We start from the raw sequence: 21,942 nt of genomic DNA, 5'->3' as shown, positions 1-21,942 counted from the left end.
GGCCAGGAGGGGCAAGGTGGGCCGGGAGGGGCAGCGTGGTGCGGGGGCTGGAGAATGGAGAGGTGGGTAGGGGAGGGGCAGTGCCGAGCGGGGCTGGAGAATGGAGAGGTGGGCCGGGAGGGGCAAGGTGTGCCGGGAGGGGCAGCGTGGTGCGGGGGCTGGAGAATGGAGAGGTGGGTAGGGGAGGGGCAGTGCCGAGCGGGGGCTGGAGAATGGAGAGGTGGGTAGGGGAGGGGCAGTGCCGAGCAGGGCTGGAGAAGGGAGAGGTGGGCCCGGGAGGGGCAGTGCTGAGCGGGGCTGGAGAAGGGAGAGGTGAGCCGGGAGGGGCAGCGCGGTGCAGGGGCTGGAGAATGGAGAGGTGGGTAGGGGAGGGGCAGTGCCGAGCGGGGCTGGAGAAGGGAGAGGTGGGCCCGGGAGGGGCAGTGCTGAGCAGGGGCTAGGGCCACGCTGGCCTCACCGCATACTGCCCACAGATCGTGGTGTCCCTGGTGAACGGACGTCCGGGCGCCATGAATTTCTCCTACTCGCCGCTGCTACGTGAGTTCACCAAGGCCACCAACGTCCGCCTGCGCTTCCTGCGTACCAACACGCTGCTGGGCCATCTCATGGGGAAGGCGCTGCGGGACCCCACGGTCACCCGCCGGGTGAGCTGCCCATGGCGCAGGCGGGGGAGGGGGACTGGCCGGGTGGACCCGGGACTCGGGGTGGGTGAGGCCTGGCCGCCTGGTGCTCACGGGGCCTGCGGATGCAGTATTATTACAGCATCAAGGATATCAGCATCGGAGGCCGCTGTGTCTGCCACGGCCACGCGGATGCCTGCGATGCCAAAGACCCCACGGACCCGTTCAGGTGAGGCCCCATTCAGGTGTGGCCCCGTTCAGGTGAGGCCCCCCCAGCTCCCTGCCTGTCCTTGTCACCCCTGCCTAACCTGAGGGTGGGTGACCTGGTTCCATGGCCCACCACAACCCTGCTGTCTGTGTGACCTGCACTGACCACCACCGTGTGTGCCTCAGTTTCCTCATCTGTGCAGTGATGTGGAGGCCAGGGCATGTGCAGCCTCCCCAGGGTGCCCTATCTTGGTTTGGGGGGCCTTGCCCTACTGCCAGCAGAGGTGGGGCTCTCCGGACCCCCAGGCCAGCTGGCCTTCCCACCATAGTGGACACCTGGGGCCCTGTGGAGGGGAGTCAGCAATGGGGATGATTGATCCCCGACTCCAAGACTGCGTCCCCCGGAATGGACAGGTGCCCACTACCTGCCGAGGCAGCCCTAATTCACTTTGGGTGTGCCCGCCCAGCTCCCCCAACCTTTCAGGACACAACAGACAACTTCCCTGCTGCCCCAGCCCTGACCTTCACTCCAGTCAAGCAGGGACCAAGGCCCAGGACGGGGATGGCAGGGTGGGGGCAGCCAACACCCCACATCTGCTGTGCCCTGTGTGCCTGCTTTCGGGGGCAGCCGAGGGCACTGCAGAGCGTCCACCTCCCGGGAGCCCCTCACAGGACGGGCAGCGGCCCTGGTGCTGGCACCGGCACATTCCTGGGCCTCACCCAGAGTCCTCAGTAAGGTAGGGCCGGGCTCATTCTGCCGAGAAGCAACCCCAGGGCACGTCCGTCCTTTCCTCCCTCCCTCCGTTGGTTCCTTCAGCCAGCAGCTGTATGTTGAGCGCCTAACACATGCTGGACCGTTTTCCTGGGAATGGGAACACAGGGTGGGACCCCAGCCTGGCCTCAGGAGCACCTGTTCCAGGGGAGGCAGCTGGGAAACACACAAACCAGTACTCAGCGTGGTGCCTGGAGGGTGTAACACCCTAGGGTGGCAGTGCAGGCATGGGGCTGGACAGAAGCCACTCAGAGTGGTGCAGCTGAGGCTGAGTGTGTGACGAGGCTCCTGGACCCCCAGCAGGGAGCTGGCAGGGCTCATCTAGTGCCTGCAACCGAGCAGCCCAACTTTCATGCGCTTGGATTTGGGACCCGCCCCTGCCTTCTGTGGGGCCTTACTGCTCTGTCCACGCTCCAGTTTACAGGGGAGGTGGGGAGGCGGGTGGAGCTCAGACAGGACAAAGGTTCACTCCCATTCTCACGGCCAGTGCCGAGCAGAGGCGGGAGCCCTGGGCCCCTTCGGATGTGGCTGGTGGGTCTGAGGGGAGGAGTGGCACAGTCACCTGAGCCGGAGGACTTGGGCTGTTTGCCAGGAGCTGTGGGCCCTGGGGACCCACCCGGGCACTGGTTGCTGCCAGCACAGCTTCAGGTGCTGAGCTCCAGCAGAGCTAACTTGTCCTGGGAAATTAAGTGCCAAGTGGGGATGCAGCTCGTGACAGCAGGGAGTGGAACCCACCAGGCAGCCAGATGGGCCTCCAAGGAGAGGAAGGGCGCGGGAGCCGGGGGCTTGCCTTGGCCTGCAGGGAAGACATTGCCATCCCCTGACTCACCGCACCTGGGTGTGGACTGAGCTCAGCTCTCCCTGCAGGTGCAAGCAGGGGTGACTGGGAATCTTTCATGGAACCACAGCCTCTGTTACCAGGACCTGGTCACCCACCAGTGTCCCAAAACATTAGCCTGCCCATGTTCTCCCTGCACCCTTTACCCGCCACCCCACCTCTCCTCCAGGGAAGGGGGCTCCATGTCATTAGCCAGCAATTTTCTGCCTCTTTACCTCCACCATCACCTTACTCCCACCCAAACCATCACCCCCACTACCAGCCCACTCCCACCATCATCACCCCCACCATCACCATCGTCACCCCCACCATCACCATCGTCACCCCCACCATCACCATCGTCACCCCCACCATCACCATCGTCACCCCCACCATCACCATCGTCACCCCCACCATCACCATCGTCACCCCTACCATCACCATCGTCACCCCACCATCACCATCGTCACCCCACCATCACCATCGTCACCCCACCATCACCATCGTCACCTCCACCATCACCATCGTCACCCCCACCATCACCATCGTCACCCCCACCATCACCATCGTCACCCCCACCATCACCATCGTCACCCCCACCATCACCATCATCACCCCCACCATCACCATCATCACCCCACCATCACCATCACCATCATCACCCCCACCCCCACCCCCATCATCACCCCCACCCCCACCATCACCCCCACCCCCACCATCACCCCCACCCCCACCATCACCCCCACCCCCACCATCACCCCCACCCCCACCATCACCCCCACCCCCACCATCATCACCCCCACCCCCATCATCACCCCCACCCCCACCATCATCACCCCCACCCCCACCATCATCACCCCCACCCCCACCATCACCCCCACCATCATCACCCCCACCCCCACCATCACCCCCACCATCACCCCCACCACCATCATCACCCCACCATCACCACCCCCACCATCACCATCATCACCCCCACCATCACCATCATCACCCCCACCATCACCATCATCACCCCCACCATCACCATCATCACCTCCACCATCACCATCATCATCACCCGACCATCACCATCATCATCATCACCCGACCATCACCATCATCACCCCCACCATCACCATCATCACCCCCACCATCACCATCATCACCCCCACCATCACCATCATCACCCCCACCATCACCATCATCACCCCCACCATCACCATCATCACCTCCACCATCACCATCATCATCATCACCCGACCATCACCATCATCACCCCCACCATCACCATCATCACCCCCACCATCACCATCATCACCCCCACCATCACCATCATCACCCCCACCATCACCATCATCACCCCCACCATCACCATCATCACCCCCATCATCACCATCATCACCCCCACCATCACCATCATCACCCCCATCACCCCCACCGTCACCATCCCCATCCCCTGGGTTGCTGCTTCCTCCTTCCTGAAATGCACCCTGTAGTTTTTCTATTCCATGACAGTCTATCCGGAATTGTCTGAAAACGGCTGTTTTGTCCTCCCTCTTGAATGATAGTTGAGCTGACTGTAGGATTCGTGGTTGATAGCTGCATCTCTCAGCACTTTGGAGAAATGATTTGACTGTCTCTTCACCTCTCCAGGTGCTTGGGAGAGTCCATTGTCCCTGCAGTTGCTGATCGTCTGTGGGTCGTCTTCTTCTCCAGGACTTTTTATGGTCTTTTTGCCATTGGTGTTCTGCAGATTTATTGTGATGTGTTGAGGATTGGGATTTTTTTCTTGCTCAGGACTCACGCTTTTTTTTTTTTTTTTTTTTTGAGACGGAGTCTCACTCTGTTGCCCAGACTGGCGTGCAGTGGCACGCTCCGCCTCCTGGGTTCATGCCATTCTCCCACCTCAGCCTCCTGAGTAGCTGGGACTACAGGCACCCACCACCACGCCTGGCTATTTTTTTTTGTATTTTTAGTAGAAACGGGGTTTCACCATGTTAGCCAAGATGGTCTCGATCTCCTGACCTCGTGATCCACCTGCCTCGGCCTCCCAAAGTGCTGGGATTACAGGTGTGAGCCACTGCACCTGGCCATGTGTTCATTATTAATTCAAGACCATCCTTGGCCATTCTTTCTGACTGTTGCCTCCCTTTCCTACCTCTTTTCCCCTGGAGTCCCCATTAGATACAGGAGCACCTTCTGGTTTCCTTCTCATAATTTCTATTTCCTCTCTCTTTATCTTCTGAGGTGTCTTCTGGATAGCTTCCTTTGCTCCTCTTCCACTTCACTAAATCTCTCTTCCACTGTGTCTGTCTGCTGTTTAGCCCATCCATTGAGTCTTTAATTTTATAGTTTCATTTTTCATTTCTAGAAGTTCTGATTGGTTCTTTTTCACATCTGCCTGTTTTCCATAGTGTTATTTTTTTATTATTATGTTTTAGATTTCTTTTTTATTTTATTTTATTCTTTTTTGAGACAGAGTATCACACTCTTGCCCAGGCTGGAGTGCAGTGGTGCAATCTCGGCTCACTGCAAGCTCCACCTCCCAGGTTCGTGCCATTCTCCTGCCTCATCCTCCTGAGTAGCTGGGACTACAGGCACCTGCCACCACACCCGGCTAATTTTTTGTATTTTTCTTTAGTAGAGATGGGGTTTCACCTTGTTAGCCAGATGGTCTCGATCTCCTGACCTCGTGATCCACCCGCCTTGGCTTCCCAAAGTGCTGGGATTACAGGCGTGAGCCACTGCGCCCGGCCTATGTTTTAGATTTCTTTATGACCATTTTTAACAGTCTTCTCTGGCTTCTACTAGATTACTCCATTTTGTGAGGTTCTTGGGGCTCTTTCTGCTGACCTGCCACATTGTTTCTCTGCAAGGTCTTTAGCAGGGTTTATCTTTGTGCTTCTGGCGTGCCCTGGGATTGGGATGGTTTTGGGAGAGCTTTTGCTATACACCCCAGGGTATCGCCAGCCTGGCACCACTTTTCCTATCAATTTCTTGACCATGTGGATTTTTGAAAAATGGAACACCAGTTCAGGCCCTTGCTTATAGGTACTTGGAGCTGGTGTGACGACAGAGCAGCTTCTTTGTTGATCACCTGTGCTGACGGGCAGTTTATTTCCCAATTCCTCTCATTGAGGGTATGGCCCTCCGAGATGTTTCTGGATTCTGAGGGAAAGCAGTATTGATTCCCGAGGCCCTGTGAGGTGGGCCCCGTGGAGGACAGGACTAGAGCTGGACCATTTGAGGCTCTGGGTCTAATCCTCATGGACTGGACTGACTTCTGGGGTCCTGCTCAGGGAATGCACGGCCCTGCAGCCTCCGGCAGAGCCTGATCTGGGGCAGGGACTCCCGCTGTGGTCTGGCTAATACTGAGCAGTAGGTGCTTCCAACCTCAGGCCTTGTCTCTCTCCAGCTGTCACCCTGCCCACGGGACATAAGGCAAGATTCCAGCCCTGTGACTTAGTGTCCACCCCAGCTGGAAGAAGGAAGCAGTTCTTGGCCACTTGGCCCTAGGGAGGTGACCAGGATGCCTAGGAGTCCTGCCTGCTAAGCGAAATCTGAGCCTTGGGGGGTGCAAATGGACCCCTTTCCCTTCTGGCTCAGGGAAGTTTTGAGCTTACGCTCGAGTCCTGGCCGAAGTGGAAAGGGCATAACTCAGTTTTGGAGAACGCAGGTCTCCATCCTGACCTGCAGGCAAGGGGGACTCTACTGACCCCTGAGGTGCCCTGTCCTAGGCCCCACCCGGTCAGTGCACACCTGCTCCCCAGTCCTGCCTCCACAAAGGCGCTGTGAGACCCTGTCCTCCACCGCCTCTTTCCTTGTGTCCATTCCCTGAGCCTGGGGAAGTTGCGTCAGAGCCACTGGCTCGGGGATGCTGAGTCTGGGCGAGCGCTTGCTGCCTGACAGCTGGAGAAACAGCAGCGGGGGGCCGTGTCCATGTGGCAAGCCAAGCCATCGAGGGGATCACAGGCCCCTTCAGGGAAGGGACTGAGCACCTGCCACCTGCCTCCAGGATGGGCCTGATCACCCCTCCTGTGTACCCCACAGGCTGCAGTGCACCTGCCAGCACAACACCTGCGGGGGCACCTGCGACCGCTGCTGCCCCGGCTTCAACCAGCAGCCATGGAAGCCTGCGACTGCCAACAGTGCCAATGAGTGCCAGTGTGAGTGCCTCCTCCCACACACGTGTGTCCTGCCCACACCCTGGCCCATGAGAGGGCCCCGGTGCCCGGGCCTGTGGAGGGCATGCCAACAGCTGCGCTCCCCTCTCTCTAGCCTGTAACTGCTACGGCCATGCCACCGACTGTTACTACGACCCTGAGGTGGACCGGCGCCGCGCCAGCCAGAGCCTGGATGGCACCTATCAGGGTGGGGGTGTCTGTATCGACTGCCAGGTGGGCTGGGCTAGAGGGCTGGGAATGGGCTGGCCCCAAGGTGGGGCAGGGACCTCCCCAGACTCAACGGCCATTGCGCTCCCAGCACCACACCACCGGCGTCAACTGTGAGCGCTGCCTGCCCGGCTTCTACCGCTCTCCCAACCACCCTCTCGACTCGCCCCACGTCTGCCGCCGTGAGTGGGCTCAGCTGGGCGGGTGTCCTGAGTCTCAGGGTCTGCCTGGAAAGAGGCGTTCTTGGGCCTTTGGGGCTGCTTTGGAGGGGATGTCCTGAGCTTCCAGGCCAGCCCAGGAAGGAGCCTCCCAGGCCACAGGGCGGGTCCCCAGCCCTCATGTCCCCCCAGGGGGCCTGGCTGTAGCCCTCATCCCCATGGCCCTGGCTGGGGAGGTAGAGACTGCCACATCTTGGAGCCCACCCCTTGAGTCCTGGTAGCTCCAGGCTTACCCGGCTCCTGCCCCTGCCCAGGCTGCAACTGCGAGTCCGACTTCACGGATGGCACCTGCGAGGACCTGACGGGTCGATGCTACTGCCGGCCCAACTTCTCTGGGGAGCGGTGTGACGTGTGTGCCGAGGGCTTCACGGGCTTCCCAAGCTGCTACCGTGAGCACCTGCCAGGGGCATCCAAACAGACACCACTGCCTGCTGGACTCCGGGAGCCCTGCAGGGGGTGGAGGGGTTCCCCGGGATGGACCGTGTTATCCTGCCTGCATCTCCGATTGTGCTGAGAGACCAAGGGTGGCAGGGGGTGTAGGGTGCTAGGGTTCTGAGCAGACCTGGCCAACATGCGTGTCTCTTCCCCTCAGCAACGCCCTCATCCTCCAATGACACCAGGGAGCAGGTGCTGCCAGCCGGCCAGATTGTGAGTAAGTGTCCTTGAGGTCCCCAGGTCCCCGGCCTGCCCTGGAGCCATGGGGGCGGCTTTACAGGAAGTTCCTGGAGGAAGGGAGGATTTTCATTTGGTCACTTTATTTTTGGCTTATTTCTTTTTATGCAAATTATGCCTATTCACACTGGAAAACCTTCGGAAATATAGGTCGGCCTAAAGCCAAAGAAAAAAGTTAGCCCAGGCAACATGGTAAAACCCTGTCTCTACAGCAAATACAAAAATTAGCCGGGCGTAGTGATGTGTGCCTGTAGTTTGAGCTACTCTGGAGGCTGAGGTGGAAGGATTGCTTGAGCCTGGAAGGCCGAGGATCACACCACAGCACTCCAGCCTGGGCAACAGAGTGAGACCTTGTTTCAAAAAAGAAAATTGGGCATGGCACATGTATACATATGTAACTAACCTGCACAATGTGCACATGTACCCTAAAACTTAAAGTATAATAAAAAAAAAAATAGAAAAAAAAAATTGGTTGGGCACAGTGGCTCACGCCTGTAATCCCAGCACTTCAGGAGGCCAAGGCAGGTGGATCACCTGAGGTCAGGAGTTCAAGGCCAGCCTGGCTAACATGGTGAAACCCCGTCTCTACTAGCTGGGCATGGTGGCGGGCACCTGTAATCCCAGCTACTCAGGAGGCTGAGGCAGGAAAATCGCTTGAACCCGGGAGGCGGAGCTTGCAGTGAGCCGAGATTGCACCACTGCACCCCCGCCTGGGCAACAGAGCGAAACTCCATCTCAAAAAGAAAAACAAAAACAAAAAGTTATCCACAATTCCACCAGCTCTGCACAGTGCTTGAATGCTCTCTGTACACAAGCACTTCTCTTTCACAAGCTTCGTCATGCGCTCTGCACCCTCTCCTGTGATTACGTCCCAACCACAATCCTGTAAACACATTGTCTTGTGGTCCATTTCATAGGGACTAATGAAGTATTTATTTAAACAACCCCCAGTGGTTGGAAATCTAGGTTCTTTTTTTTTTTAATTATGCTGTGATAAAGCATTATTAAGATGAGGTAGAAAACTGGCCGGGCACAGTGGCTCACACCTGTAATCCCAGCACTTTGGGAGGCTGAGGCAGGTGGATTACCTGAGGTCAGGAGTTAGACACCAGCCTGGCCAACATGGTGAAACCCCATTTCTACTAAAAATACAAAGATTAGCCAGGCGTGGTGGTGTGTGCCTGTAATCCCAGCTACTTGGGGGGCTGAGGCAGGAGAATCATTTGAACCTGGTTGCAGTGAGCTGAGATCCACCATCACACTCCAGCCTAGGTGACAGAGCAAGACTCCATCTCAAAAAATAAATTAAAAAAAAAAGAGTCTCCCAGCATACAGTCACAGCCACAGAGCAGCATGGCACCTGCTGACCAAATCATTGCCATTACCACATAGCAGTCTATCACTCTTGGCTTGATAGACAAAAAATATTCTCAAGTCAGAGCCATGTTCCCTTGCTTTTTAGTGTTTCTGGAATTGGGACGTGTCTTTTGCTTGATGGCATATCACAGTCTAGTTGGTAGGGTTTTTCCCTTTCATGACGGGACATACAAGCATGGCATCTTTCCCAGTGAGTGGGGTCTTACACTTAGATTGTATTTGATATGACGTCTTTTTTTTTTTTTTTTTGAGATGGAGTTTCGCTCTTTTTACCCAGGCTGGAATGCGATGGTGTGATCTTGGCTCGCTACCACTTGTGCCTCCCAGGTTCAAACGATTCTTCTGCTTCAGTCTACCGAGTAGCTGGGGTTACAGGCATCCGCCACTAAGCCCAGCTAATTTTGTATTTTTAGTAGAGACAGAGTTTCTCCATGTTGGTCAGGCTGGTCTCGAACTCCCAACCTCAGGTAATCCGCCTGCCTTGGCATCCTAAAGTGCTGGGATTACAGGCATGAACCACCATGCCTGGCACGATATTGTGTCATTTTTAGCTGCACTTTGACTACTCTGTAAGCTTGAATCTTCTTGACTTTTCGAATGCTTTCTTTTTTTTTTTTTTTTTTTTTTTTTGATGGAGTTTCACTCTAGTTGCCCAGGCTGGAGTGCAATGCTGCAATCTCAGCTCACTGCAACCTCTGCCCTCCGAGTTCAAGTGATTCTCCTGCCTCAGCTTACCATGTAGCTGGGATTACAGGCATGTGCCACCATGCCTGGCTAATTTTTGTATTTTTAGTGGAGACGGGGTTTCTCCATGTTGGTCAGGCTGGTCTCGAACTCCTGACCTCAAGGGATCTGCCCGCCTCAGCCTCCCAAAGTTCCGGGATTACAGGTGTAAGCCTCTGCGCCCAGCCTGTATCACCTATTTCTTATAAGTTGTGTGTTTTTCTCCTGATGGGTATTTGCCCCTTATTTTTGGGGGGAGCTTTTTTCCGTGTCCTGATTTTGTAAATTTTGAGGTGAATCTGCCCACGTTGTTCTACCGAATCTCTGGCTGGATCGGGTGTAGATGCTCCTCCCTTACCCAGGAATTCTCTTGTCTGCTGGTTCTGTGATGGTTTTTTTATGTGGAAATGTTTAGTTTTTCATCAATAGTGTAAACCAGGGGTCAACAAACTGTCGGAAAAGGCCCAGACGGTAAATGTCATAGACTGAGGGCCGTGCGGTCCCTGTGGGGAAACTCCTCAGCTCTACCGTTACCAGCTGTAGCTTGCAAGCAGCCATAGAACGCGTATTCATGAGTGGGGTTGGCGGCGTTCCAATAAAACTTTATTTACAAAAGCAAGCGAGGAGTCCATAGACTAGTTTGCTAATCCCTGGTGTAAACTGACAATTTATCTTTTCACTACTGGGCCATAGTAAGCACTCAGTAATTACCTGTGGCTGTACAGTATTCACTTTCAATGTGTTCATTACAATGAATTGTATTGTCTTTCCTAATGGGGACACAGTATTGAACATCAATATTTTATTTTGTCTAAATTCACAAGTGAGATTGTTTTGGTTTTGTAAAATACTTGGGAAATCATCCACACTTTTTTATGCTCCCAATCAGTTTAAAAATCACAGAAATTATTTACTTGTTAAAAGTCTGGTCAAACTTACAAAACCCTTTAGTCCTGATACCTGTTTTTCTTTTCTTTTCTTTTTTTTTTTTTTTTTTGTTTGAGACGGAGTCTCGCTCTGTCACCCAGACTGGAGTGCAGTGGCACGATCTCGGCTCACTGCAAGCTCTGCCTTCCAGGTTCACGCCATTCTCCTGCCTCAGCCTCCTGAGTAGCTGGGACTACAGGTGCCCGCCACCACGCCCGGCTAATTTTTTTGTATTTTTAGTAGAGATGGGGTTTCACCGTGTTAAAGCAGGATGGTCTCGATCTCCTGACCTCATGATCCACCCGTCTTGGCCTCCCAAAGTGCTGGGATTACAGGTGTGAGCCACTGAGCCCGGTCTCTGATACCTGTTTTTCAACAGAGATCTTAAATTAAGGTTTTAATGTATTCTCTGGCTATTGTATTCAGTTTTCTACCTCATCTTTTTTTTTTTGAGATGGAGTTTCACTCTGTCGTCCAGGCTGGAGTGCAGTTGCACGATCTCGGCTCACTGCAACCTCTGCCTCCTGGGTTCAAGCGATTCTCCTGCCTCAGTCTCCCAAGTAGCTGGGATTACAGGCACCTGCCACCACGCCTGGCCAATTTTTTGTATTTTTAGTAGAGACGGGGTTTCACCATGTTGGCCAGGCTGGTCTTGAACTCTGACCACAAGTGATCCACCTGCCTCGGCCTCCCAAAGTGCTGGTATTACAGGCATGAGCCACCATGCCTGGCCAGTTTTCTTCCTCATCTTAAGTCAGGTTTGATTATTTGTATTAGCAAATTGTGTGTTTTGTTTGGATTTTTTTAATGTATTGACATAAAGTTATGCACAGTGGCCTGTTATAAAGTTAAAATTTCTGTTCATTTCTATTCTCGTCTATTTTTATTTTTATTTTCTTTCTTTCTTTTTTTTTTTTTTTTTTTTTTTTGGTTGATCAGACCTAACACAGGTTTGTTGAGTTTATTGGTCTGTTCGAAGTACAGGTGCAGTTCTCTTGATAAGACCTGCTGAGGTTTTTCTTTCTTTAGTTGGGAGGAGAGATTTTCCTTTCTAATATTCAATTTCTTTAATCCACTTTCTTTGATTTATTACTTTTTTAAAATAGCTTCTTGAGTTATTATTTTTAGTCTGTCTTCATTCCCAACAAAAAGGCTTAAAGCAGTGGTTCTCAGCCAGTGGTGACTTTGATGCACAGGAAGCATTCGATGATGTCTGGAGACATTTTTGGTTGTGACGATTGATGGATGTAACTGATCCGGTGGGTAGAGGCTAGGGATGCTGGGAACCTCCTACAACACAGGACTGCTCCTGCACACATAACAAAGAGTTATCCAGCCTGGACTGTCAGTAGTCCTGAGGCTGGGAAACTCTAGTTTAAAGCTATAAATTTTCCTCAGAGTATAGCTTTGGCTAGGTATCTTGTAGTTTGAGATGTGGGGTGTCCTCATTGCTGTGTTTTTTTTAAACAGTCTATCATTTGGGGTTTTATTTTCTTTCAACCTGTCACTGTTCAAGGTGCTGAGGTTTCCCTCCTGTCCTTTTCATGGTGTGCAGTTCTGGTTTTGCTGCATGGTGGTTAGACTTGGCACACTGATAGTTTCTGCCTTTTGTCTTTGGAATTTGAGATTTTCTTTGTTTCTAACCTAGAATGTGACGACTTTTATTTTTTAATTTTATTTATTTATTTATTTATTTATTTTGACACAGAGTCTCACTCTGTCACCCAGGCTGGCGTCCAGTTGCACGATCTCGGCTCACTGCAACCACCACCTCCTAGGTTCAAGCGATTCTCCTGCCTCAGCCTCCCGAGTAGCTGGGACTGATTATAGGCGCCCACCACCATACTTGGGTAATTTTTGTATTTTTAGTAGAGATGGGGTTTTACCATGTTGGCCAGGCTGGTCTCGAACTCCTGACCTCAGTTGATCCACCCACCTCAGCCTCCTAAAGTGCTAGGATTACAGGCATGAGCCACTGCGCCTGGCAGTTTCTGCCTTTTGTTTTTGGAATTTGAGATTTTCTTTGTTTCTAATCCAGAATGTGACCACTTTTAGATTGTTCCAGGAACATTGGACAGGAATGTGTGTTCTCTATGGAGTACCGATTTGGCATGTTAAAGCAGGCTTGTGGCCAGGCGCGATGGCTCATGCCTGTAATCCCAGCACTTTGGGAGGCTGAGGTGGGCAGGTCACCTGAGGTCGGGAGTTCGAGACGAGCCTGACCAACATGGAGAAACCCCGTCTCTACTAAAAATACAAAATAAGCTGTGCATGGTGGCGCATGCCTGTAATCCCAGCTACTCGGGAGGCTGAGGCAGGAGAATGGCTCGAACCCGGGAGGTAGGGTTTGCAGTGAGCTGAGATGGCGCCACTGCACTCCAGCCTGGGCAACAAGAACGAAACTCCATTTCAAAAAAAAAAAAAAAAAACAAAGGAGGCTTGTTCATTATGCTCTTCAAACCCACAGTACCCTTGCTCAATTTCTGTCCCTCTGAGCTGTCACAGTCTACCTATGTATCTCCATCCAGTCTTTGTCTCTCTCTGACTCTGGTTTGCCAAATTCTCCTTGCCATTTTAATAGTTTTGGCTTCCCTCACCTCCAGGACACGTTACCTGCTCCTAGAGATTCGTTTCTGCTGCCCGTTGGGTGACATGCCTGAGCTTCCCTCTGTCTCGTTACCGCCGTGCCTTCTGTCCTCACTCCTCTGTGTTTGCGTCCACCCCAGCTCCCTACACACAGCTCTCGGTTTACCACCTGTCTGAGGCGTTGGTTTAAGGTACGCTCTTTCAAGAGGCTATGGCTGGAGTTTCCTCTTGGTCACGCTGATGTCTTCGGTTTTTATCTCATGAAGGAGACAGCCCAGCCCCACGATCGTCCTTGCCTCTGTCAGTTCTGGCTGGCTCCTGCCCTTGTATCATTTCTCCTTTTCTGCTGAAACATTTCCTTTCCTGACTTTCACAAGTTAGAGCAAGAAAACGTGCTTTGATTTTGGTCTGTTTGTTTTTGCTACTGTTTCCTCTCTGGGGAGGGTTTGCAAGCTCTCTTTCTGTGTTCTGGTCTGACCAGTGGTTACTCTTACATTTTTGACAAGTATTGAACCTTTATTTTTCTATCAGTAACAAAAACTGAAGCGTGTTCACAACCCTCCTTTCATGCGTAAGTTAAGACATTTGATACATTCTTTCTACCTTCTTCCCAACACCTGACATTGTTTCTAAAGAAACTATAATTTTAATCCCAACACTTTGGGAGGCTGAGGCAGGCGGATCACGTGGTCAGGAGATGGAGACCGTCCTGGCTAACATAGTGAAACCCCGTCTCTACTAAAAATACAAAAATTAGCCGGGCGTGGCAGCGTGCACCTGTAGTCCCAGCTGCTGGGGAGGCTGAGGCAGGACAATGGTGTGAACCCGGGAGGCAGAGCTTGCAGTGAGCCCAGATCGTGCCACTGCACTCTAGTCTGGGTGACAGATCAAGACTCCGTCTCAAAAAAAAAAAAAAAAGAAACTATAATTTGTTTTGCAGCTTGTTTTGAGTTTTGATTTGTTTGTATTTTCTCTTTGTGTTAATGCTTACAGCTAACTAGGAATCTACGTAACAAATAACTAATGAAGCGTTTTGATAGTTGGCCTGACTTTGTTGCACACCACTGTTTTCCCAAACACGCCTCTCCCTTGTTGGAATTTTTTTTTTTTTTTTTTGAGACGGAGTCTCGCCCTGTCGCCCAGGCTGGAGTGCAGTGGTGCGATCTCGGCTCATTGCAACCTCCGCCTCCCAGGTTCAAGCGATTCTCCTGCCCCAGCCTCCCAAGTAGCTGGGATTACAGGGGTGCACCACTATGCCCAGCTAATTTTTGTATTTTTAGTAGAGACAGGGCTTCACTATGTTGGTCAGGCTGGTCTCGAACTCTTGACCTCATGATCTGCCCGCCTCGGCCTCCCAAAGTGCTGGGATTACAGGCGTGAGCCACTGCACCCAGCCCTTGCTGGGATTTTTATTATTTTATTTTCTAGTTAGTGTTGTGTAAAAGTGTAAGAAAATGAGTTTGTGGAGAGGGAAGGTTTGCCAGGAGGGGCGTACTGGGGTCTGCAGGGCATCTGAGACTCCCCTGCCTGTCCCCACCCTCCAGATTGTGACTGCAGCGCGGCAGGGACCCAGGGCAACGCCTGCCGGAAGGACCCAAGGGTGGGACGCTGTCTGTGCAAACCCAACTTCCAAGGCACCCATTGTGAGCTCTGCGCGCCCGGGTTCTACGGCCCTGGCTGCCAGCGTGAGTCCCCTCTCCCCGCTCAACCTCTACCTGCACTCGAGGTGGACACCAGAGGCCTGGTGCCTCTGACCAAGCATGTGGGCTGCCCTTTCCTGCAGCCTGCCAGTGTTCCAGCCCTGGAGTGGCCGATGACCGCTGTGACCCTGACACAGGCCAGTGCAGGTGCCGAGCGGGCTTTGAGGGGGCCACATGTGATCGCTGTGCCCCCGGCTACTTTCACTTCCCTCTCTGCCAGTGTGAGTGGTGCCTCTCCACGTGGGCGTGGGTAGGGGAGGCCCGTGGGCCTGGCCTACCGTGACACCCGCTCCGCTCTGCAGTGTGTGGCTGCAGCCCTGCAGGAACCTTGCCCGAGGGCTGCGATGAGGCCGGCCGCTGCCTATGCCAGCCTGAGTTTGCCGGACCTCATTGTGACCGGTGCCGCCCTGGCTACCATGGTTTCCCCAACTGCCAAGGTGAGCAGAGGGTCAGGGCAGGAAGGGGCTCTGCCACCCACATGGCGCCAGGGCCTGACCCCATTGTCCCTCTGCAGCATGCACCTGCGACCCTCGGGGAGCCCTGGACCAGCTCTGTGGGGCGGGAGGTTTGTGCCGCTGCCGCCCCGGCTACACAGGCACTGCCTGCCAGGAATGCAGCCCCGGCTTTCACGGCTTCCCCAGCTGTGTCCGTGAGTGCCTAGGGAGGAAGTGGTGGGGAGGCAGGTGCAGTCTCCACTGCGTGCCCACGGCTATCCTTGTCCGCAGCCTGCCACTGCTCTGCCGAAGGCTCCCTGCACGCAGCCTGCGACCCCCGGAGTGGGCAGTGCAGCTGCCGGCCCCGCGTGACGGGACTGCGGTGTGACACGTGTGTGCCCGGTGCCTACAACTTCCCCTACTGCGAAGGTGAGCAGGCAGGTGGCTGTGTGCACCAGGTGCCGGGCCTGTGTGTGGGTCTGTGTGCTGTTCACACGCTGCCTGCCTTCCTGTGAGGCTGTTCACGTGCATCTTGCTGTGTGTACTGCGACTGCGTCCCCACGCTCTGTGTTCGCACCTTGTTCACATGCCGTGCAGGGGTGTCCGCGTACTGCCCGTGTCTGCGTGCTGTGCATCCGCACCTGTCGTGTCTCGTGTGGGTGCGTGTGTTGCGTTCTGTGTGTGTACGGGTGTCGTGTTGCCTGTGTGGGTGTGGGTGTCACCTAAGTGTGGGTGCGTGTGTCACGTAAGTGGGTTTGTGTGTCACGTGGGTGCGTGTGTTGCGTGTCGCGTGTGAGCGTGTGTCGCGTAAGTGGGTGCGCGTATCGCGTGTCTCAAGTGGGTGTGCGTGTTCATGTCCTTTCACGGGCGTGTGGGTGTGTTAGTGCACGTGTAGTGGGTGCATCTTCACGTGCGTTTGTGTGCTTGTTCAGATGTGTGTCACACACTGCGTGTGGAATGTACACGGGTACCCCACGCGGTGCACGTTTGCGTGCACATCCGTGAGCAGGTGCTGTGTGGTGGGATGGCACATCCGTTGCTGCGGAGGGAGCAGGGAGGTGCGTGTTTTCAGGCCGTCCATGTGGATGAGAGGCACCTGTGCTGGTCCTCAGCTCCTGTGGGACCGTGGGTTCTGGCTGGGCCTGGGACACCCTTGGCCTTCCGGGTTGGTCACTGGGAAATGACCGAGGCATGGTCCTCTCTTCACAGCTGGCTCTTGCCACCCTGCCGGTCTGGCCCCAGTGGATCCTGCCCTTCCTGAGGTGAGCCCAAGTCTGCTCGTGTGTGGGAGATGGGTGGGGACCCAGGCCAAGCTAAAAGTCCCGAGTCCGGTGAGACCAGGGCTTCCTGCCTGCTGCTCAGTTGCCATGGCAACCCCAGGGCCTGTCTGCTCCTTAGGCTGGTCCTCTGTCCCCACTGCAGGTGACTCCTGTGAGTCACAGGTGAGGGCCCTCAGCCCTCACCACCCCTTGTCAGGGCTCTATGGCTGAGGTTTGTGGGTGGGAGAGCAGGGCGCCCGCTCTGACCTGCAGTCTTGTCCTCTCCCAGGCACAGGTTCCCTGTATGTGCCGGGCTCACGTGGAGGGACCGAGCTGTGACCGCTGCAAACCTGGGTTCTGGGGACTGAGCCCCAGCAACCCCGAGGGCTGTACCCGTGAGTGTGCCCTGGAGTATTGGGGTACAGGGGTTCCTTGGGGAACTGTGCCCACAAGTATATCCTGGAGGGAGTGTTGGGGTGCAGGGTTCCTGGAGGGGCTGGAGCCAGTGAGTGTGCCCTGGAGGGAGTGGTGGGATATGGGGTTCCTCGGGGATTGTACCCATTAGGGTGCCCTGAAGGGAATGTTGGGGTGCGGGGTTCCTCAGGGGGGCTGCGAGTGTGCCCTGAAGGAGTATTGGGGGTATGAGGGTTCCTTGGGGGGCTAGAGCCTGTGAGTGTGCCCTAAAGGGAGTATTGGGGTATAGGGGTTCCTCGGAGGGGCTGCACCTGTGAGTGTGCCCTGGAGGGAGTATTGGGGTATAGGGGTTCCTCGGAGGGGCTGCACCTGTGAGTGTGCCCTGGAGGGAGTGTTGGGGTGTGGGGTTCCTCAGGGGATTGCACCCATGAGTGTGTCCTGGAGGGAATGTTGGGGTGCGGGGGTTCCTGGGGGGGGTACTGGAGTTCATGAGGGTGTCCTGGAGGGAATGTTGGGGTGCAGGGGGTTCCTGCGTGGGACTGGAGTCCATGAGTGTGCCCTGGAGAGAGTGTTGGGGTACGGGATTTCCTCGGGGTGCTGGAGTCTGTGAGTGTGCTCTGGAGGGGTGTTAGTGTGTGGGGGTTCCTCGGGGGGGCTGCACCCGTGAGTGTGCCCTGGAGGGAATGTTGGGGTGTGGAGTTCCTCAGGGGATTGTACCCATGAGGGTGTCCTGGAGGGAGTGTTGGGGTACAGGGGTTCCTGGGGGGGGCTGGAGTCTGTGAGTGTGCTCTAGAGGGAGTATTGGGGTACGGGATTTCCTTGGGGGGCTGGAGCCTATAGTGTGCTCTGGAGGGAGTGTTGGGGTATAGGGGTTCCTTGGGGGATCTGTACCTGCAAGTGTATCCTGGAGGGAGTGTCGGGGTGCAGGGGCTCCTGGGGGGGCTGGAGCCTGTGAGTGTGCCCTGGAGGGGGTGTTAGTGTGTGGGGGTTCCTCGGGGGGCTGGAGACAGGCTCTCCTGCCCCACCAAGCATCTGAGTCCTGCCCTGCTCTCCCCAGGCTGTAGCTGCGACCTCAGGGGCACACTGGGTGGAGTTGCTGAGTGCCAGCCGGTGAGTCTGAGGACCAAGGTGTGGGGGATTTGGGGGCACACGGGTCAGGACCCTCCCCTGCCCCACTTCACCTCCTCCCTTGGCCCCCAGGGCACCGGCCAGTGCTTCTGCAAGCCCCACGTGTGCGGCCAGGCCTGCGCGTCCTGCAAGGATGGCTTCTTTGGACTGGATCAGGCTGACTATTTTGGCTGCCGCAGTGAGTGCCCACTCGCTCGTCCCAGACCACGGCCCTGCCTCCCCTTGGTTTATGCTGGGGAACCCAAGGCCCGGAAGGACAAGTGCAGCCTGGGCAGCATGAGGCCCGGGTGATGGATGGCTGCCCCTTGGTGCCAGCCTGTGCCAGGGTGCGGGAGAGGGGGTGCAGCTCCCACCCAGATGCGTGGCTTCCTCTCCCCTGTCCTACACCCGGGCAGACGGCACTAACAGATCCCAGCGCCCTCGCCCTCGCCCTCGCCCTCGCCCTCGCCCTCGCCCGAGCCCTGACTCTCCATCATCCAGAGAGCCCCAGGCAGGCTTCTCAGTCTGGCTGTGAGGGGCCCCTGAGGCTGGGTGGGGGCCAGGCAGCCTCTGACCTCCCACCTTCTCCCTGCAGGCTGCCGGTGTGACATTGGCGGTGCACTAGGCCAGAGCTGTGAACCGAGGACGGGCGTCTGCCGGTGCCGCCCCAACACCCAGGGCCCCACCTGCAGCGAGTGGGTACCCCTTCCCCACTGGGTCGTGGGGAGCGGGGCAGGCAGCTTGTCCTCCGGGCCTCTCCGTGTCCCTCACCATGGGCCCACGTGAGGCCTCACCCTCCCTGGAGATCTGGGGCCGCTGTGCAGGGCTAGGTAGGATGGCCAAGCTGCACCTGACCAGCCCCTGCTGTGGCCAGGCCTGCGAGGGACCACTACCTCCCAGACCTGCACCACCTGCGCCTGGAGCTGGAGGAGGCTGCCACACCTGAGGGTCACGCCGTGCGCTTTGGCTTCAACCCCCTCGAGTTCGAGAACTTCAGCTGGAGGGGCTACGCGCAGATGGTACCTGTCCAGGTGGGCGCTGTGTTCCCCCTCCCAGGCTCAGCCTAGAAGTGGAGCCAGGCGTGGCTGGCAGGGAGGGGTGGACAGGCCCCTTGAAGGCCCGGGCCTCAGGCTGGCAGTGGTCAGGGAGAGTGACCCGACGCTCCATGCCCACCCAGCCCAGGATCGTGGCCAGGCTGAACCTGACCTCCCCCGACCTTTTCTGGCTCGTCTTCCGATACGTCAACCGGGGGGCCATGAGTGTGAGCGGGCGCATCTCTGTGCGAGAGGAAGGCAGGTCGGCCGCCTGCGCCAACTGTGAGTGGGGTCCCTGGGCCACAGCCCCTGCCCCACCTTGCCCTACCCAGCCCCTGCCCCACCAGCCCAGCCCACCCCACCCCACTCCCAAGCCCCGCCACCTTCCTCTGGCTCATGTGGGTGGTAGGACCAGCCTATCCCCAACCCTGTAGGGGGTGCAGCCTGGGGTGGCCCCAAGGGCTGGGCTCAGGAGTCTCACCCCCCGCCCCCGCCCAGGCACAGCGCAGAGCCAGCCCGTGGCCTTCCCACCCAGCACGGAGCCTGCCTTCATCACCGTGCCCCAGAGGGGCTTCGGAGAGCCCTTTGTGCTGAACCCTGGCACCTGGGCCCTGCTTGTGGAGGCCGAAGGGGTGCTCCTGGTGAGGCAGGGGCCAGAGTGAGGGCTGGGGGCCGGGTCAGGGGGTGGGGCCCACCACTCTCAGCACCACCTCCACCCTGCAGGACTACGTGGTTCTGCTGCCTAGCGCATACTACGAGGCGGCGCTCCTGCAGCTGCGGGTGACTGAGGCCTGCACATACCGTCCCTCTGCCCAGCAGTCTGGCGACAAGTGAGGGCCATGCGTGTGGTGGGACCGGGGTGGGGGCTCCCTGGACCCCCATTGTGCCTGGCTTCCCCCACTCAGCCTGTCTCCCCCCACTCAGCCTGTCTCTGGGGACCTGGGTGGACCTGGGGCTGACCACGGCCTGTGTCCCCCCAGCTGCCTCCTCTACACACACCTCCCCCTGGATGGCTTCCCCTCGGCCGCTGGGCTGGAGGCCCTGTGTCGCCAGGACAACAGCCTGCCCCGGCCCTGCCCCACGGAGCAGCTCAGCCCATCGCACCCACCACTGATCACCTGCACGGGCAGTGATGTGCGTGTCCTGGAACCCCACGGAGCAATGGGTGTTGCAGGACCTTGGCCTGGGGGCTGGGGGTCCTGTGGCGGTGGCAGGTTATAGGAGCAGAGCACTGCCTCAGGCAATGGAGCCCAGCACCCAGGCAGGGCGCCCCTGCCTCCTGCCTCCTGCCTCCTGCATGTGTGACCTCAGTGCCTGTCTGTACGTAGGATTGGCTGTGGCCTCCACATACAGCTCAGCCCCCACCACTTGCCTGGAGCTGTCCGGGCCAGGGTGGGACTTGGCTGAGGGGCAGGCCCTGGGGTCAGGGAGGTGCTGGAGTGGGAGGGGAGGGAGGTGGGAAGGGTGAGGGGTGGCGGGCCTCCCGTCACCCTGCCTTCCCTGCAGGTGGACGTCCAGCTTCAAGTGGCAGTGCCGCAGCCAGGCCGCTATGCCCTAGTGGTGGAGTACGCCAATGAGGATGCCCGCCAGGAGGTGGGCGTGGCCGTGCACACCCCACAGTGGGCCCCCCAGCAGGGGCTGCTCTCCCTGCACCCCTGCCTGTACAGGTGAGTGGGAGCCGGTGGGGCTGGAGTAAGGGCACGCCCGGGGCTGCCCCACCTGCTGACCACCCTCCCCCCACAGCACCCTGTGCCGGGGCACTGCCCGGGATACCCAGGACCACCTGGCTGTCTTCCACCTGGACTCGGAGGCCAGCGTGAGGCTCACAGCCAAGCAGGCACGCTTCTTCCTGGTAAGGACCCCTCAGGTCCCCACCCCAAGGGGTCAGCTTCTTTCAGAAGATTTGAAACATGCATGAGAGGGGAGAGGACAGTTGGGGTCACAGGTCCCCAAGGCAGCCACACTCGCTGATGCCCAGCATGTTTCTTCTGGAACCCCTCCTGCAAGCGTTTTGTGGATTCAGTCCCTTTTGACGTACCCCCAAGCTGTTCCATGTCCTCAGGAAAGCACCTGCAGTCACAGCTCCCTGGCCCCAGGGCAGCCACCTCCTGGCACAGACAGCGTTGGTTGCCTGTTCTGGAACTTTCTTTTCTTTTTTTTTTTTTGAAATGGAGTCTCACTCTGTCGCCCAGGCTGGAGCGCAATGGCAAGATCTTGGCTCACTGCAACCTCCACCTCCTGGGTTCAAGCGATTCTCGTGCCTCAGTCTCCCAAGTACCTGAGACTATAGGCACTCACCACCACGCCTGGCTAATTTTCGTATTTTTAGGAGAGACAGGGTTTCACCATATTGGCCAGGCTATTCTCAAACTCCTGACCTCAGGTGATCTGCCCTCTTGGGCCTCCCAAAATGCTGGGATTACAGACAGGAGCCACCACACCTGGCCTGGAACTTTCTATAAATGCCACACAACATGTTCTGTGCAGCCGCGTCTCCCACCGTTGTGTCAGCAGATAAGTTGCCGTGTTCCGAGACACCAACCTCACATGGCCGCACGGAAAGGGAGCACCCATTTGCGGCTTGTGCCTGCTGAGTGCCTGCCTGGGTCAGGTCCTAGGAGAGCTGGGCCTGTCCCGGCCTGGTGGCACCAAGCAGCACTCGAGATAAGAGTGGGGGAACAGTGACGGATGGGAGGGCGAGG

The 21,942-nt window shown here is 56.6% G+C and overlaps 1 protein-coding gene across 5 annotated transcripts in view; it reads left to right on the top strand.

Moving 5' to 3' along the window:
- Positions 1–21,942, top strand: part of LAMA5 (laminin subunit alpha 5) — a 61,948-nt gene that overhangs the window by 15,691 nt on the left and 24,315 nt on the right. For all 5 annotated transcript variants that reach the window (XR_010111032.1, XR_010111033.1, XM_063601133.1 and 2 more), the window contains exons 5-28: positions 474–644; positions 752–849; positions 6,449–6,564; positions 6,677–6,795; positions 6,881–6,971; positions 7,262–7,396; positions 7,600–7,659; positions 14,837–14,977; positions 15,076–15,213; positions 15,295–15,429; positions 15,507–15,641; positions 15,718–15,855; positions 16,636–16,688; positions 16,975–17,080; positions 18,157–18,209; positions 18,300–18,405; positions 18,802–18,901; positions 19,081–19,237; positions 19,384–19,522; positions 19,739–19,881; positions 19,964–20,070; positions 20,221–20,374; positions 20,747–20,907; positions 20,984–21,092. Coding sequence is in view for 3 of the 5 variants with exons in the window: in XM_063601133.1 (XP_063457203.1) it covers positions 474–644; positions 752–849; positions 6,449–6,564; positions 6,677–6,795; positions 6,881–6,971; positions 7,262–7,396; positions 7,600–7,659; positions 14,837–14,977; positions 15,076–15,213; positions 15,295–15,429; positions 15,507–15,641; positions 15,718–15,855; positions 16,636–16,688; positions 16,975–17,080; positions 18,157–18,209; positions 18,300–18,405; positions 18,802–18,901; positions 19,081–19,237; positions 19,384–19,522; positions 19,739–19,881; positions 19,964–20,070; positions 20,221–20,374; positions 20,747–20,907; positions 20,984–21,092 (2,865 nt within the window). In the remaining 2 variants the exon portion in view is untranslated. The remainder of the gene's footprint in view (positions 1–473; positions 645–751; positions 850–6,448; positions 6,565–6,676; positions 6,796–6,880; positions 6,972–7,261; positions 7,397–7,599; positions 7,660–14,836; positions 14,978–15,075; positions 15,214–15,294; positions 15,430–15,506; positions 15,642–15,717; positions 15,856–16,635; positions 16,689–16,974; positions 17,081–18,156; positions 18,210–18,299; positions 18,406–18,801; positions 18,902–19,080; positions 19,238–19,383; positions 19,523–19,738; positions 19,882–19,963; positions 20,071–20,220; positions 20,375–20,746; positions 20,908–20,983; positions 21,093–21,942) is intronic.

Source organism: Pan paniscus, chromosome 21, assembly GCF_029289425.2.
Source record: "Pan paniscus chromosome 21, NHGRI_mPanPan1-v2.0_pri, whole genome shotgun sequence".
Lineage (NCBI taxonomy): Eukaryota > Metazoa > Chordata > Mammalia > Primates > Hominidae > Pan > Pan paniscus.
This window is presented reverse-complemented; position numbering and strand designations above follow the sequence as displayed.